This window comes from Malaclemys terrapin, chromosome 1 (assembly GCF_027887155.1).
Source record: "Malaclemys terrapin pileata isolate rMalTer1 chromosome 1, rMalTer1.hap1, whole genome shotgun sequence".
Taxonomy (NCBI): Eukaryota; Metazoa; Chordata; order Testudines; family Emydidae; genus Malaclemys; species Malaclemys terrapin.
Genome location: NC_071505.1, coordinates 354,609,004 through 354,621,937, shown reverse-complemented (window position 1 = coordinate 354,621,937; position 12,934 = coordinate 354,609,004). Strand labels below are relative to the sequence as shown.

The following is a 12,934-nucleotide window of genomic DNA, read 5'->3' as shown; positions in this document are numbered from 1 at the left end:
AGGGTTAGGAGGGACTGCAGCATGTTGGTTTGCTGCTCCAAAACTTTTATGAGTCTCTGTGTTGCATCCCTAGTGTCTGCCTCATTTTCTCTTCTTTCCTGCTTGTTGCTTTCCCTCCATGACCTGTGGTTCATCTTCTTTGCATCAGAGTACTGCAGCACCTCCCAGAACATATCTTCCTTGCTCCATCTTGGGCACTTTCTTATCCAGCGGAGATGCTCGGCTGGAGTGGAGGGGGTGCCTCCTTTCAAAGACTTACCTGGTGAAGCACAAGTAACAATAAACAGAAGCATTATTGTTAAGTACACATACAGCATTGAAACGCTACATTAAAATACACCCTTGGTAATACACCATCATTTTCCTGCTGACCTTTGAAAAGCACACATGCCAGCAAACACCACAAGCATGGTGAGTGTACCCAGGGACAGAGGACATTGTGCCTGGGATAAAAGCAATGTGAGAGGGGTTGCAGGGCATTTCTCAGGGGGCAATTCTCTATAGTTTCCCACCCTTTTCCACAGACAGGGGTCATTGTGGCAGGTATCTCACTTCTGAAGGTAAGCAAGGAAGCAAGGGTGTATCTACTACATGCTTGTAGCTTCTGCCCAGGTCCCATGCTGCTCGCCTGTGTGCTGCTTTGGTCCTTGCTCAAGTCATTACAGAATGGCATGGAAAAGTGTCCTTCAATGGGGGAAGGAACAAAGCAGCTATGCCAAGGAACCTCTGGCAGAGGATTGCTGAGTACCTGCAGGAAAAATTCCTGAAGATCTCTATGGAGGAATCCTGTGAAATCTCGACCGTGCTCCCTAGCTGCACGGGGAAATGCCCAGTACACAGAAACACAGCCAGCCATGTACATTTCTCTGCCCCCCACCCAGCTCCACACTTCACAAAGCAAAACCACTTACCAGGGGTCCCCTCTCCTGTTTCTGACTCGCCTGATTGTGACTGCCGAGACTGGCTGGACACCTCCTGTGTGCCCCTGACCTGGGAACCACATCTTCTTCTGCCTCCACCTTTTCCTCCTTTGGGTGAGGTCCAGATTCCGCCAGCTCCAGTCCAGCTGAAGTACCCACAGGACTCTTGGACATGGAGTTGGGTTGCTGCCAAAGATAACGTCCAACTCCTTATAAAATGGCAGTTATGGGGCGCTTGTCTCCTTCACCTTTGCTCTGCACTGCAGCATGTCCCGATCATAGCTCTTTTCCCACAAGCTCTGTGAAAACCGCCCTTGGTATTGAAATTCCTATGGCTCCAGCACAGTTGGGACTTCCTAGCCTCCTCTCCCCATATACTGAGCATATCCAGCCGTTCTGCTGTGGTCTTAGCAGGAGAGCATTTGCTGTGTGGAGCCACCATGACCACCGGGAAAATGTGGTATGAACACCCCACACTGAGCAAACAGGAAGGGGAATTTCAAAATTACTGGGCATTAAAGGCACAGGGACATAAGGTATTTATCTGGATGCACAACAGCTGAGTTTAAACTGTGCAAGTGTCAATCTAGGCACTTTGGTGTCAAAACTTTTGTGTAAAAACCCTTATAACTCTCGTCAAGGTGGTTTTATTACATCACTGAAACTGAGGAGTTCCATCATCAAAAGTGGCTTTCTAGTGTGTATACCTCCACTGTTTCTTCACCAAAAGCTGCCTTTCGGCAAAAACATTTTGCAGTGTAGACAAGGCCTCAGGAACAATGAGACATATGTTTCCTCCTGGTGCCTATCATGTAGGAATTATTGACACAGGGATCACCATGAAATATGGAATTGGCATTAGCAGGGTCAGTTGTTCAAATGTCATTTTTCAGTGTGTGTAGAGCAACCAATCTGCTTCACCCATCAGAACAGCCTCCAGTAGTGTATGCAGTGTCTCATATTAACATTGTCTCTCCATCCAGGCCTTTGTACTGTGACCATCACCCTAGACCCTGGGCACATACAGGAAATCAGGGGAAAGTACGGTACATGCAGGAGACACCGTTCTGCCTCAGAGTTGGACACCTTCTCCCCTACTCCATGTCAGATTCCAACACCACTAACTTCATCAACCCCTCCACCTTCATCCTGCTGGGCATTCCTGGCCTGGAGACAACCCATGTCTGGATCTCCATCCCCTTCTTCACCATGCACACCATAGCTATCTTGGAGAACTTCACCATCCTCTTCATTGTCAAGATGGAGCTGAGCCTCCATGGGCCCATGTACTATTTTCTCTGCATGCTGGCCATCACCGATCTTTTATTGTCTACGTCCACCATTCCCAGAACACTGAGCATCTTCTGGTTCAATTCCAGGGAGATCAGTTTCAGTGCCTGCCTCACCCAGATGTACTTCATTCAGTGCTTCTCAGTGATGGCATCTGGGATCCTTGTGGCCATGGCTTTTGATCGCTACGTGACCATCTGCAATCCCCTGAGACATTCCACTATGCTGACTAACCCTGTGGTAGCCAAGATCAGCCTGGCTGTGGTGCTACGCAGTGGCATGCTCGTAATGCCCCATCCCTTCCTGGCGAGGCGGCGGCCATATTGCAGAATCAACATCATCCCCCACACGTACTGTTAGCACATGGCTGTGGTGAAGCTGGCCTGTGCTGACATCCGCGTGAGCAGTTACTACGGCCTCTTTGTGGTATTTTGTGTGCTCGGTCTGGATGTGTTTTTTATCACTGTGTCCTCATAGACTCATAGACTTTAAGGTCAGAAGGGACCATTATGATCATCTAGTCTGACCCCCTGCATGCTGCAGGCCATAAAACCGTCCCTACCCCTTCCCTGGACTCTGCTGTTGAAGTCCCCAATCCTGTTTTAGGTGACTTCAATCGGCAGAGACCCTCCTGCTAGAGATCCCTGCCCCATGCTGCGGAGGAAGGCGAAAAACCTCCAGAGGCTCGGCCAATCTGCCCTGGAGGAAAATTCCTTCCCGACCCCAAAAATGGCGATCAGTCAGACCCCGAGCATATAGGCAAGAGTCACCAGCCTGACCCCTGTCAGCCATTATACGATTTACCTACCATTGTTTGGTTTTCCTTGACTACTATGTTTTACCATTAAACCATTCCCTCCATAAATTTATCTAACTTAATCTTAAAACCAGACAGGTCCGTCGCCCCCACCGTTTCCCTCGGAAGGCCGTTCCAATATTTCACCCCTCTGACGGTCAAAAACCTTCGTCTAATTTCAAGCCTGAACTTCCCCACGGCCAGTTTATATCCATTCGTTCTCGTATCCACATTAGTACTAAGCTGGAATAATTCTTCTCCCTCCCTTGTATTAATCCCTCTAATATATTTAAAGATAGCAATCATATCCCCCCTCAGCCTTCGCTTTGTCAGACTAAACAACCCAAGCTCCTCTAGTCTCTTTTCATACGACAGGTTTTCCATTCCTCTGATCATCCTAGTGGCCCTTCTCTGCACCCGTTCCAGTTTGAGTTCATCTTTTTTAAACATGGGAGACCAGAACTGCACACAGTACTCCAAGTGAGGTCTCACCAGCGCCTTGTACAACGGGAGCAGGACCTCCTTATCCCTACTAGATATACCTCGCCTAATGCATCCCAAGACAGCATTGGCTTTTTTCACCGCCACGTCGCATTGTCGACTCATAGTCATCCTGCGGTCCACGAGGACCCCTAGGTCCTTCTCCTCTTCCGTTACTTCTAACCAATGCGTCCCCATCTTGTAACTAAAATTGTTATTAGTCATCCCCAAATGCATTACCTTACACTTTTTACTATTAAATTTCATCCTATTTCTGATACTCCAATTCACAAGCTCATTCAAGTCTCCCTGCAGGATATCCCTATCCTCCTCCGAATTGTCCTATATCCAGATCCTCAAGATCATCTTCAGCCTCCCCACAAATGATGCCTGGCTCAAGACTTTTGGGACCTGTGGCTCCCACATCTGTGCCATCTTAGTCTTTTACCTCTCAGCTATCTTCTCCTCTCTCACATACCGATTTGGGCAGAGTGTGCCCCTGCATTTCCACATTTTCATTGCTAACATGTACCTCCTGGTTCCCCCCATGCTAAACCCCATCATATACGGAGTGAGGACCAAACAGATCCGGGACAGGCTTCTCCGGCTCTTTTCTCATAAAGGGACCTAAAGTTTTCTCCCGGTGCTCTGGCTCTCAGATTGAGTTCTGTGGAGAGCTGGCTGCTGACAGGTGTTGGGCCCTCTTCTCTGAATCAGGAGTCATTTAAGGACATTAAATCCTTTCCTGACCTATCTGTTCTGTGAAAGCATGACAAAGTGGGGAATCTGTCTATGTATTACTCACTGGGTTGCCACCTTTCTAATTGCTGGTAACTGGACCCCCGAGACCAAATCCCTTGCCCCACCTCTTACCCCTAAGGCCCCACTTCTGTCACTTGCTCCTCTGCTCTCATCTCCCTGTGACTCGCTGGATCATCTCCATGTCTTTCCTCCCCAGCTGAAGGGTTGCCAATGGCCAATGCCAGGTGCCCCAGAGGGAACGAACAGACAGGTAATCATCAAATGATCCATCCCCTGTCGCCCATTCCCATCTTCTGGCAAACAGAGGCTAGGGACCCCACCCCTGCGCATCCTGGCTAATAGCCATTAATGGACCTATCCTCCATGAACTTATCTAGTTCTTACTGGAACCCTGTTTTACTTTTGGCCTTCACAACACCACCTGGCAAAGAGTTCCACAGGTTGACTGTGAAGTAATACTTCCTTTTCTTTGTTTTAAACCTGCTGCCTATTTATTTCATTTGGTGACCCCTAGTTCTTGTGTTATGGGAATGAGTAAATACTATTTTCTTATTCAGTTTTCCACACCATTTATGATTTTATAGACCTCTATCATACCCTGGTATAGTTTTGTCCTTCACAACATCCCTTGGCAAACAGTTCCACAACTTGTGTGTGAAGAAATACTTTCTTATGTTTGTTTTAAATCAGCTGCTTATTAATTTCATTGGGTGACCAGTGTTCCCACTAATTGTTTACGTCCGTGTGTGGAATTAATTTTGGTATGTGGACCAATATGGAGGTGATGTGTGGCAGTGGTGGGGCCTAGCGGTTTGGAGTGTGAGAGGGGGCTCAGGGCTGGGGCAGAGGGTTGGGGTGTGGGGGTACAAAGACTTTGGCAGGGGGTGCTGGCTCTGGGGTGGGACCAGGGATGAGGGGATGGGGAGCAGAAAGGGGCTCAGGGATGGGGCAAAGGATTAGCGTGCAGGGGGATGCAGGCTCTGGAATAGGGCTAGGCTTGACAGGCTTAGGGTGCAGGATTCCCCGTGTTGCTCAATCTTTAGATTGTGTATTAATTATATTGATTACTTAAGAATCCACTGTTATCACTTTAAGGATTGATAGGTTCTTGTCCCCAAATCAGGCCCAATATTATTTAAATTATTATATAGTCAGGAACCCTGATGTGCACAGTTACAACACTCAAACTATAGGACCTTTTTCATATTTAGTATAATTTATTAATACCTTTTCACAGTTACAAACATCCCAACTTAACAAGATAAAGAATGTACATCTGCACTTCCATAGACTCACGAAATCCCTTGTAGAACCACCTGAAGTGTTAGCCATCATCTTTCTCATCACCATCACCTTCCCCATCATCACCGGTGGCCATCATTCCTGCACCTCCCAAAGACTACATCTCCTTCTCCTGCTGCCCTGAGGCTGGGATGCCAGTTTTATAATATGTTACGCTGACACCATGATGTTCGATGTGTGTTCAGTAGGGGATTTTTCCCCTTTTTCTTATTTGTATTTCCTCACTTTACCAATGTTGGAGTGTCTTTTCCTGTAGGTTAGTATATCAATTATCTCAACTTATTATCATATACATCATATATGTCAAATACATCATGGCCCTTTTGTGGTTGTCACATTTGTTATTTCTGTCCTACTCGGTTATTTCAGGTTTTTCCAAGTTGTGGTGGACCTGTTACGTTTAAAAAGGAATGAACTTAGGAAAGCCCCTATGCCACCCTGCTTTGACACCTCATATGTTGACCTTCTGCTTTAGCTCATCACCACCTATCTAACTTTGCCTTAGCTCAATATAGAGGATGTGGCCTGCAGGTCCCTTTCCTTACAGCCAAACTACTTTAATATAAACCTATTATAATAAAACAAAGAATCAAAACCATAAGGCAATAAAAAGTCCATAAGAAAAGATAGTAAGGCATTTGATACGGTCTCGCATGATATTCTTATTGATAAACTAGACAAATACAATTTAGATGGGGCTACTATAAGGTGGCTGCAGAACTGGCTGGATAACCATACTCAGAGAGTTGTTACTAATGGTTCCCAATCCTGCTGGAAAGGCATAACAAGTGGGGTACCGCAGGGGTCTGTTTTGGGACTAGCTCTGTTCAATATCTTCATTAACGACTTAGATATTGGCATAGAAAGTACACTTATTAAGTTTGCGGATGATACCAAACTGGGAGGGATTGCAACTGCTTTGGAGGACAGGGTCATAATTCAAAATGATCTGGACAAATTGGAGAAATGGTCTGAGGTAAACAGGATGAAGTTTAACAAAGACAAATGCAAAGTGCTCCACTTAGGAAGGAAAAATCAGTTTCACACATACAGATGGGAAGAGACTGTCTAGGAAGGAGTATGGCAGAAAGGGATCTAGGGATTATAGTGGACAGCAAGCTAAATATGAGTCAACAGTGTGATGCTGTTGCAAAAAAAGCAAACATGATTCTGGGATGTATTAACAGGTGTGTTGTGAGCAAGACACGAGAAGTCATTCTTCTGCTCTACTCTGCGCTGGTTAGGCCTCAACTGGAGTATTGTGTCCAGTTCTGGTCACCACATTTCAAGAAAGATGTGGAGAAATTGGAGAGGGTCCAGAGAAGAGCAACAAGAATGAGAACATGACCTATGAAGGAAGGCTGAAAGAATTGGGTTTGTTTAGTTTGGAAAAGAGAAGACTGAGAGGGGACATGATAGCAGTTTTCAGGTATATAAAAGGGTGTCATAAGGAGGAGGGAGAGAACTTGTTCACCTTAGCCTCTAAGGATAGAGCCAGAAGCAATTGGCTTAAACTGCAGCAAGGGAGGTTTAGGTTGGACATTAGGAAAAAAGTTCCTAACTGTCAGGGTGGTTAAACACTGGAATAAATTGCCTAGGGAGGTTGTGGAATCTCCATCTCTGGAGATATTTAAGAGTAGGTTAGATAAATGTCTATCGTGGATGGTCTAGACAGTATTTGGTCCTGCCATGCAGGCAGGGGACTGGACTTGATGCCCTCTCGATGTCCCTTCGAGTCCTAGAATCTATGAATCTATGATATGTAAGCAAGCAAGCAGGTGAGCCCTATAGGCTACACCTGGGCTGTGGCAGAGAGAGAAGACGCACCCCAGCTCTCTCTCGGTGCAGCAGCTTGGGGCCAGGGAGAAGTGCTGGGCTGGGGGAGGGGTGCTTTCCCCATCCTGCACAGCCTTTGGTAGCCTGCTGCAAAGTCACACAGCTTAAAAACTAGGGGTCACCCCCTAAGTTCTTCTGTCTTATAAGAAGTAGTGAATAACACTTCCTTATTCAAATTTTCCACACCAGTTATGATTTTATACACCTCTATCATATCCCCCCTTAGTCATTTCTTTTCCAAGCTGAAAAGTCCCAGACTTATTAATGTCTCCTCATGTGGAAGCTGTTCCATAACCCTCATAATTTCTGTTGTCCTTCTCAGTACCTCCCTTCATGATGCCCATGTCCAGCTGGGCTCCCTCTGCCTGGGGCTGGGATGGGAGCTCCTACAGCCTGATAAGGAGCCTGCCTGCAGGTAGGAGGCAGCAGGGGCTGCCATGGGTTAATGACCCCAGGTTTCCCTCCACCCTGCAGTACCTAGACACTGCCAGATCCCCTTTTCCTATTGAAAACCGGGTACCTGGCAACTTTAAATGGCACCGGGACACAGAAGAGGATGGGGGGGGGCCGGCTGGGGGGGGGGGCAAGGAAGAGTCATGTGGAGAGGGCATGTGTCCTTCTCTTTAGCTTGTGCCTGCCCAGTAATTTATGAGTGCAGGTGACACTTGCTGAACAAGGAAAGTGAGAGCGACAGTTTCAGCGTGTGTGATGCGTAGCGGGGAAAACACTCATTCATCGTCCTTTGCTATGTACCCCAGCTTGCTTTTCTGCTCTGTATATCATGTAATATATCAATGGAAATGTTTGATTTGCTGAATATCGTTACCCTATTTTTATGCATGTATCATTTTTGTACCTAAAGTTATGAACATTGACTATGTACCAGTATTTCAAATGTGTTTGCTCCTGTGGTAGTTCCCACAAGGTAGTTTACATCCAGTCTAGACAGCATATTGTGAACGGATTATTCAAGCTGGTGGCCCCTCCATGAACACAATGGGCTATAATGGAAGAAACGTATCCCCATCTGATGGACTTAACTGTGGACGTTCTAGCCAGAATATGGATAACGGTCCCTACAAAGACACATCGAAGCATGAAAGGATGTGTGACCAGCTCATGTAAAACTGGACTCCCTCTTGTGCCTGAACTTTCCCACTATCTGTACTGGGGGCTTTTGCTTGTAAAAAATTAATTTCCATCCACAGGGAAGACATTATGAAAGACTCTGACTGGGCAGGAGGTCCCAGACTGGAAAGGAGAAATCCCAGCCTGTGTATGGAGGATTGGGAAACTGTTTGTACCATTAGGGTGAGACATGGGTTGACTCAAATCCTGTCTAGTTTATAGAACTCAGATTGTGATTTTGTTTTATTTCTTGAGGAATCTACATTGATCTGTTCAGTTATTACTTATAACCACTTAAAATCTACCTTCTGTAAGGGAAATCTGCTCGTGAAAAGGGGCTGGTGCATTGAGGGAGGGGCAGACAGGGTAATAAACAATAGTATATATATATATATAAATTTTAAACCTAACCAGTGTCCCTTATGTGACTTGCCACAAGATATGAGAACATGTTAGTATTAGAGTGGAGTGGGTCTAGTATTTATTTAATTTTCTCTGTTTTATATTAGAATTAGATACACTGCTCCTGCCACAAATTTTGCTAAATTATCTGCCAAAAAACTTAGAGTTTTCAAGACCCTAAGTAGCCCCAGGAATAACAGTTACGGTCATCACCCCAACCAAAACCTGAAACAGCTCCCTTGCAGCTGGGGGTGGGTAAGGGAGGTGAAAATGATCCAGTCTGTGACAGGGGTAGGGAGTAGAGGAGCAAAATATGATGGAAAGAGGAGGAACAGGGACAGAGCCTTGGCAGAAGAGGTGGGGGTACAGCATGGGGATTTGGGGGTCCATTACCAGAAATAAGAAAGGTGGCAACCCAATGAGTTCTACATAGAACCTGGGGAATTGGTCTAACGCTGACACTGCACACTAAGATCAGGAAAATGTTTATGTCTCTTTGACTGTCCAGTCAGTGATTCAGGGAAGAGGGTGCAGCACCGTGCACCAGCCACCTCTGCACGGAGCTCGGTCTGAGAGCCAGAGCATAAGGAGAGAACTTTAAGTCCCTTTATGAGTGAAGAACTGGAACAGTCTGTTTCTGATTTGTTTGGTCCACACCCCGTAGATGATGGGGTTCAGCATGGGGGGCACCAAGAGGTACATGTTAGCAGTGAGAACGTGGAGGTGCAGGGGCACATTCTGGCCAAACCGGTGCGTGAGGTTGGAGAACAAAGATGGGATGTAAAAGGTTAAGAAGACAAAGAGGTGGGAGCCACAGGTCCTAAAAGCCTTGAGCCGGGCGTCCTTTGTGGGGAGGCTGAAGATGGCCCTGAGGATCTGGATATAGGACACTATGATAGAAGACACATCCAGAGCAGTTACCAAGAATGCCACAGAGAGGGCGTAGTAACTACTGATGCGTATGTCTGCACAGGCCAGCTTCACCAAAGCTATGCCCTCACAGTATGTGTGGGGGATGATGTTGGTTCTGCAATATGGCCACTGCCTCGCCAGGATGGGATTGGGCATTACGAGCATACTGCTGCGCAACAGCAGAGCCAGGCCGATCTTGGCCACCACAGAGTTTTTCAGGATGGTGGAATGTCTCAGGGGATCGCAGATGGCCACGTAGCGATCAAAAGCCATGGCCACAAGGATCCCAGATGCCATCACTGAGAAGCACTGAATGAAGTACATCTGGGTGAGGCAGGCACTGAAACTGATCGCCCTGGAATTGAACCAGAAGATGCTCAGCATTCTGGGAATGGTGGATGTAGACAATAAAAGATCGGTGATGGCCAGCATGCAGAGAAAATAGTACATGGGCCCATGGAGGCTCGGCTCCATCTTGACAATGAAGAGGATGGTGAAGTTCCCCATGACAGCTATGGCATAAACGGTGCAGAAGGGGATGGAGATCCAGACATGGGCTGCCTCCAGGCCAGGAATGCCCAGCAGGATGAAGGTGGAGGGGTTGGTGAAGTCGGTTGTGTTGGAATCTGACATGCAGGAGGGAAGCAGGTGTCCAACTTGGAGGCAGAACGGTGTCTTCTGCATGTATCCTAGGTTCTCCTGACTTCCTGTGTGTGCCCAAGCACTAAGGTAATTCCTGGATTGAGAGACAATGTGAATATAAGACATTACGTGCACTACTGGGGCTTTTCTTATTGGTGAAGCAGATTGGTTGCTCTTCATACACTGAAAAATGACATTTTCATTATTCTGAGAAATGAATTATGAAGAACTGACCCAGATAATGCCCATTCCTACACATCATGGTGTGGGAAATCTTAACAGGCACAAGCAGGAAACACGAGCCAGGCTAGATAGCCACTGTAGTGGGCTGTTCCCCATATACCCAGTTCCTCAAAATGTGAGAGTGCAAAACACACCAAACCTTTGCCAAAACCAGGGCCGGCTGCAGGCACCAGCTTACCAAGCAGGCGCTTGGGGCGGCCACTTCGGAGAGGGACGGCACGTCCAGCTGCTCAGCTGCAATTCGGCGGACGGTCCCTCACTCCTCCTCGGAGCGAAGGACCTCCCGCCGAATTGCCGCCGCAGATCACAATCGCGGCTTTTGTTTGTTTGTTTGTTTGTTTGGCTGCTTGGGGCGGCCAAAACCCTGGAGCCGGCCCTGTCCAAAACGTATACCAGGGAAAACATCCCAATTAGAACACACCACAGGGAAAATACCTCGGTGTCATTGACAAACAGCTGCTCAGTTGCAGAAATGGCCAAAACAAAGACAATGTTCAGATGCCTAAGGAATGGCAAAGAGAACAACCTGCTCTGCACACGTGCTCAGTTTTGGTCACCCAGTCTCTATAAAGCATGTAGCAGATAGAAAGGGGGTTTTCTAGACAGGCTCTGAGAATGGGGGATGCTGCCAGAGGCATACAGAATGAAATGTCTGGAACTCTTTGGTTTAGAAAAGAAACAAAGAAGGGGGTCAGATGATAGAGGAGAACAAGATTAAAGATTGGAACTGATTACATTCCAATGGAGAAACAGAGAACAGTTCACACACAGTAATCTCTATAGATACTTAGTGCTTCAGAGGAGTTAATTCCCCAGAGCTGCCAGAACAATGACAAGGAGCAATGGTCTCAAGTTGCAATGGGGGAGGTTTAGGTTGGATATTAGGAAAAACGTTTTCAGTAGGAGGGTGGTGAAGCACTGGAATGGGTTACCTAGGGAGGTGGTGGAATCTCCTTCCTTAGAGGTTTTTAAGGTCAGGCTTGACAAAGCCCTGGCTGGGATGATTTAGTTGGGGAATGGTCCTGCTTTGAGCAGGGGTGGGACTATATGACCTCCTGAGGTCCCTTCGAACCCTGCTATTCTATGAATCTATGATTCTATGATGGACATTATCAGAAAAAACTGATTGGGAGAAAATATTTAGACAAAAATGGCAGTGACAACCGGGAATCCATTAAGAAGAGTTTATTAAATAGCTTTGGGTAAAAACCCGTTTCAGTGACAAAATCAAGTCAGCAATTGGCAGGGTGGGAGCAATATATAACAAATAGGGAAAAGAAGCAAATAGATAGCAATCAATACAAATTGGAAGTTATGAAAATCGATAAGGGACAGTTTTGTTCTGCATTAGGAAAGATTGCAGGCCCGATCAACAGACTAGGACACTGTATTATGGAATGCAGGGACACTGAAAAGGATTTAGAGGTCTCTGTGGACAACCAACTCATTGTGAGCTCCAAGTGCGATGCTGTGGTCAAAAGGGCTGATGTGATCCTTGTTGTATAAATTGGGGAGTGGTGAGTTGGAGCAATGGAAGGTTATTACCTCTGCACATGGCATTGGTGAAACTGACTGTGTCCAGTTGTGGGGTCCACATTTCAAAAAGGATGCTGAAAAATTAGGAGGGTGCAGAAAAGAGCCACAAAAAGGATTGGAGGCTGCAGAAATGCCAAATAGTGAGAGACATAAAGAGCTTCATCTATTTATATTATAAAAAGGACGATCAAACGGAGACTTTCATGGGGAGAAATCCATGGGTAATAATGGGCTCTGTAATATAGCAGGGAAAGACAGAGGAAAGCCCAAGTAAGACAAATTTCAATTGCAAATTTTTAGCTCTGAGGGTGATTAACTATTGGAACAAACTGTGAAGGAAAGTGGTGGATTCTCCAACTCCCCATGTCTGCAGATCCAGACTGGATGCTTTTTCTGGAAGATCTGCTTGAGGGCTTATCTACACTTAAAATGCGAGAGCTTCTGTGTAGACACTACCTACACCGACCGTAGGGGTTCTCCTGTCAGTGTGGGAAATCCACCTCCAGGAAAGGGGGTAGCTAGGTCGATAGAACAATTCCTCCCCTTACCTCGTGCTGTCTACACTGAGATTAATTTCATATAGCTTCATCTCTCAGGGGGGTGGATTTTTTTGCTATTGGAAAAACAGAAAATACAGTTTGGGTTGCATTATGAGAGGTATAGCATGCAAGACATGGGAGCTGAA

General features: G+C 46.5%; 1 protein-coding gene and 1 pseudogene across 1 annotated transcript; one reads left to right on the top strand and one right to left on the bottom strand.

Annotated features, from left to right (window-relative positions):
- Nucleotides 1-2,021: 2,021 nt before the first annotated feature.
- Nucleotides 2,022-4,117, top strand: LOC128834143 (olfactory receptor 52E4-like; annotated as a pseudogene).
- Nucleotides 4,118-9,513: 5,396 nt separating this feature from the next.
- LOC128834440 (olfactory receptor 52E2-like) lies at nucleotides 9,514-10,461 on the bottom strand. The gene has a single exon (XM_054023173.1). The coding sequence runs from the start codon at nucleotides 10,459-10,461 to the stop codon at nucleotides 9,514-9,516; it is 948 nt and encodes a 315-aa protein (XP_053879148.1).
- Nucleotides 10,462-12,934: the final 2,473 nt, after the last annotated feature.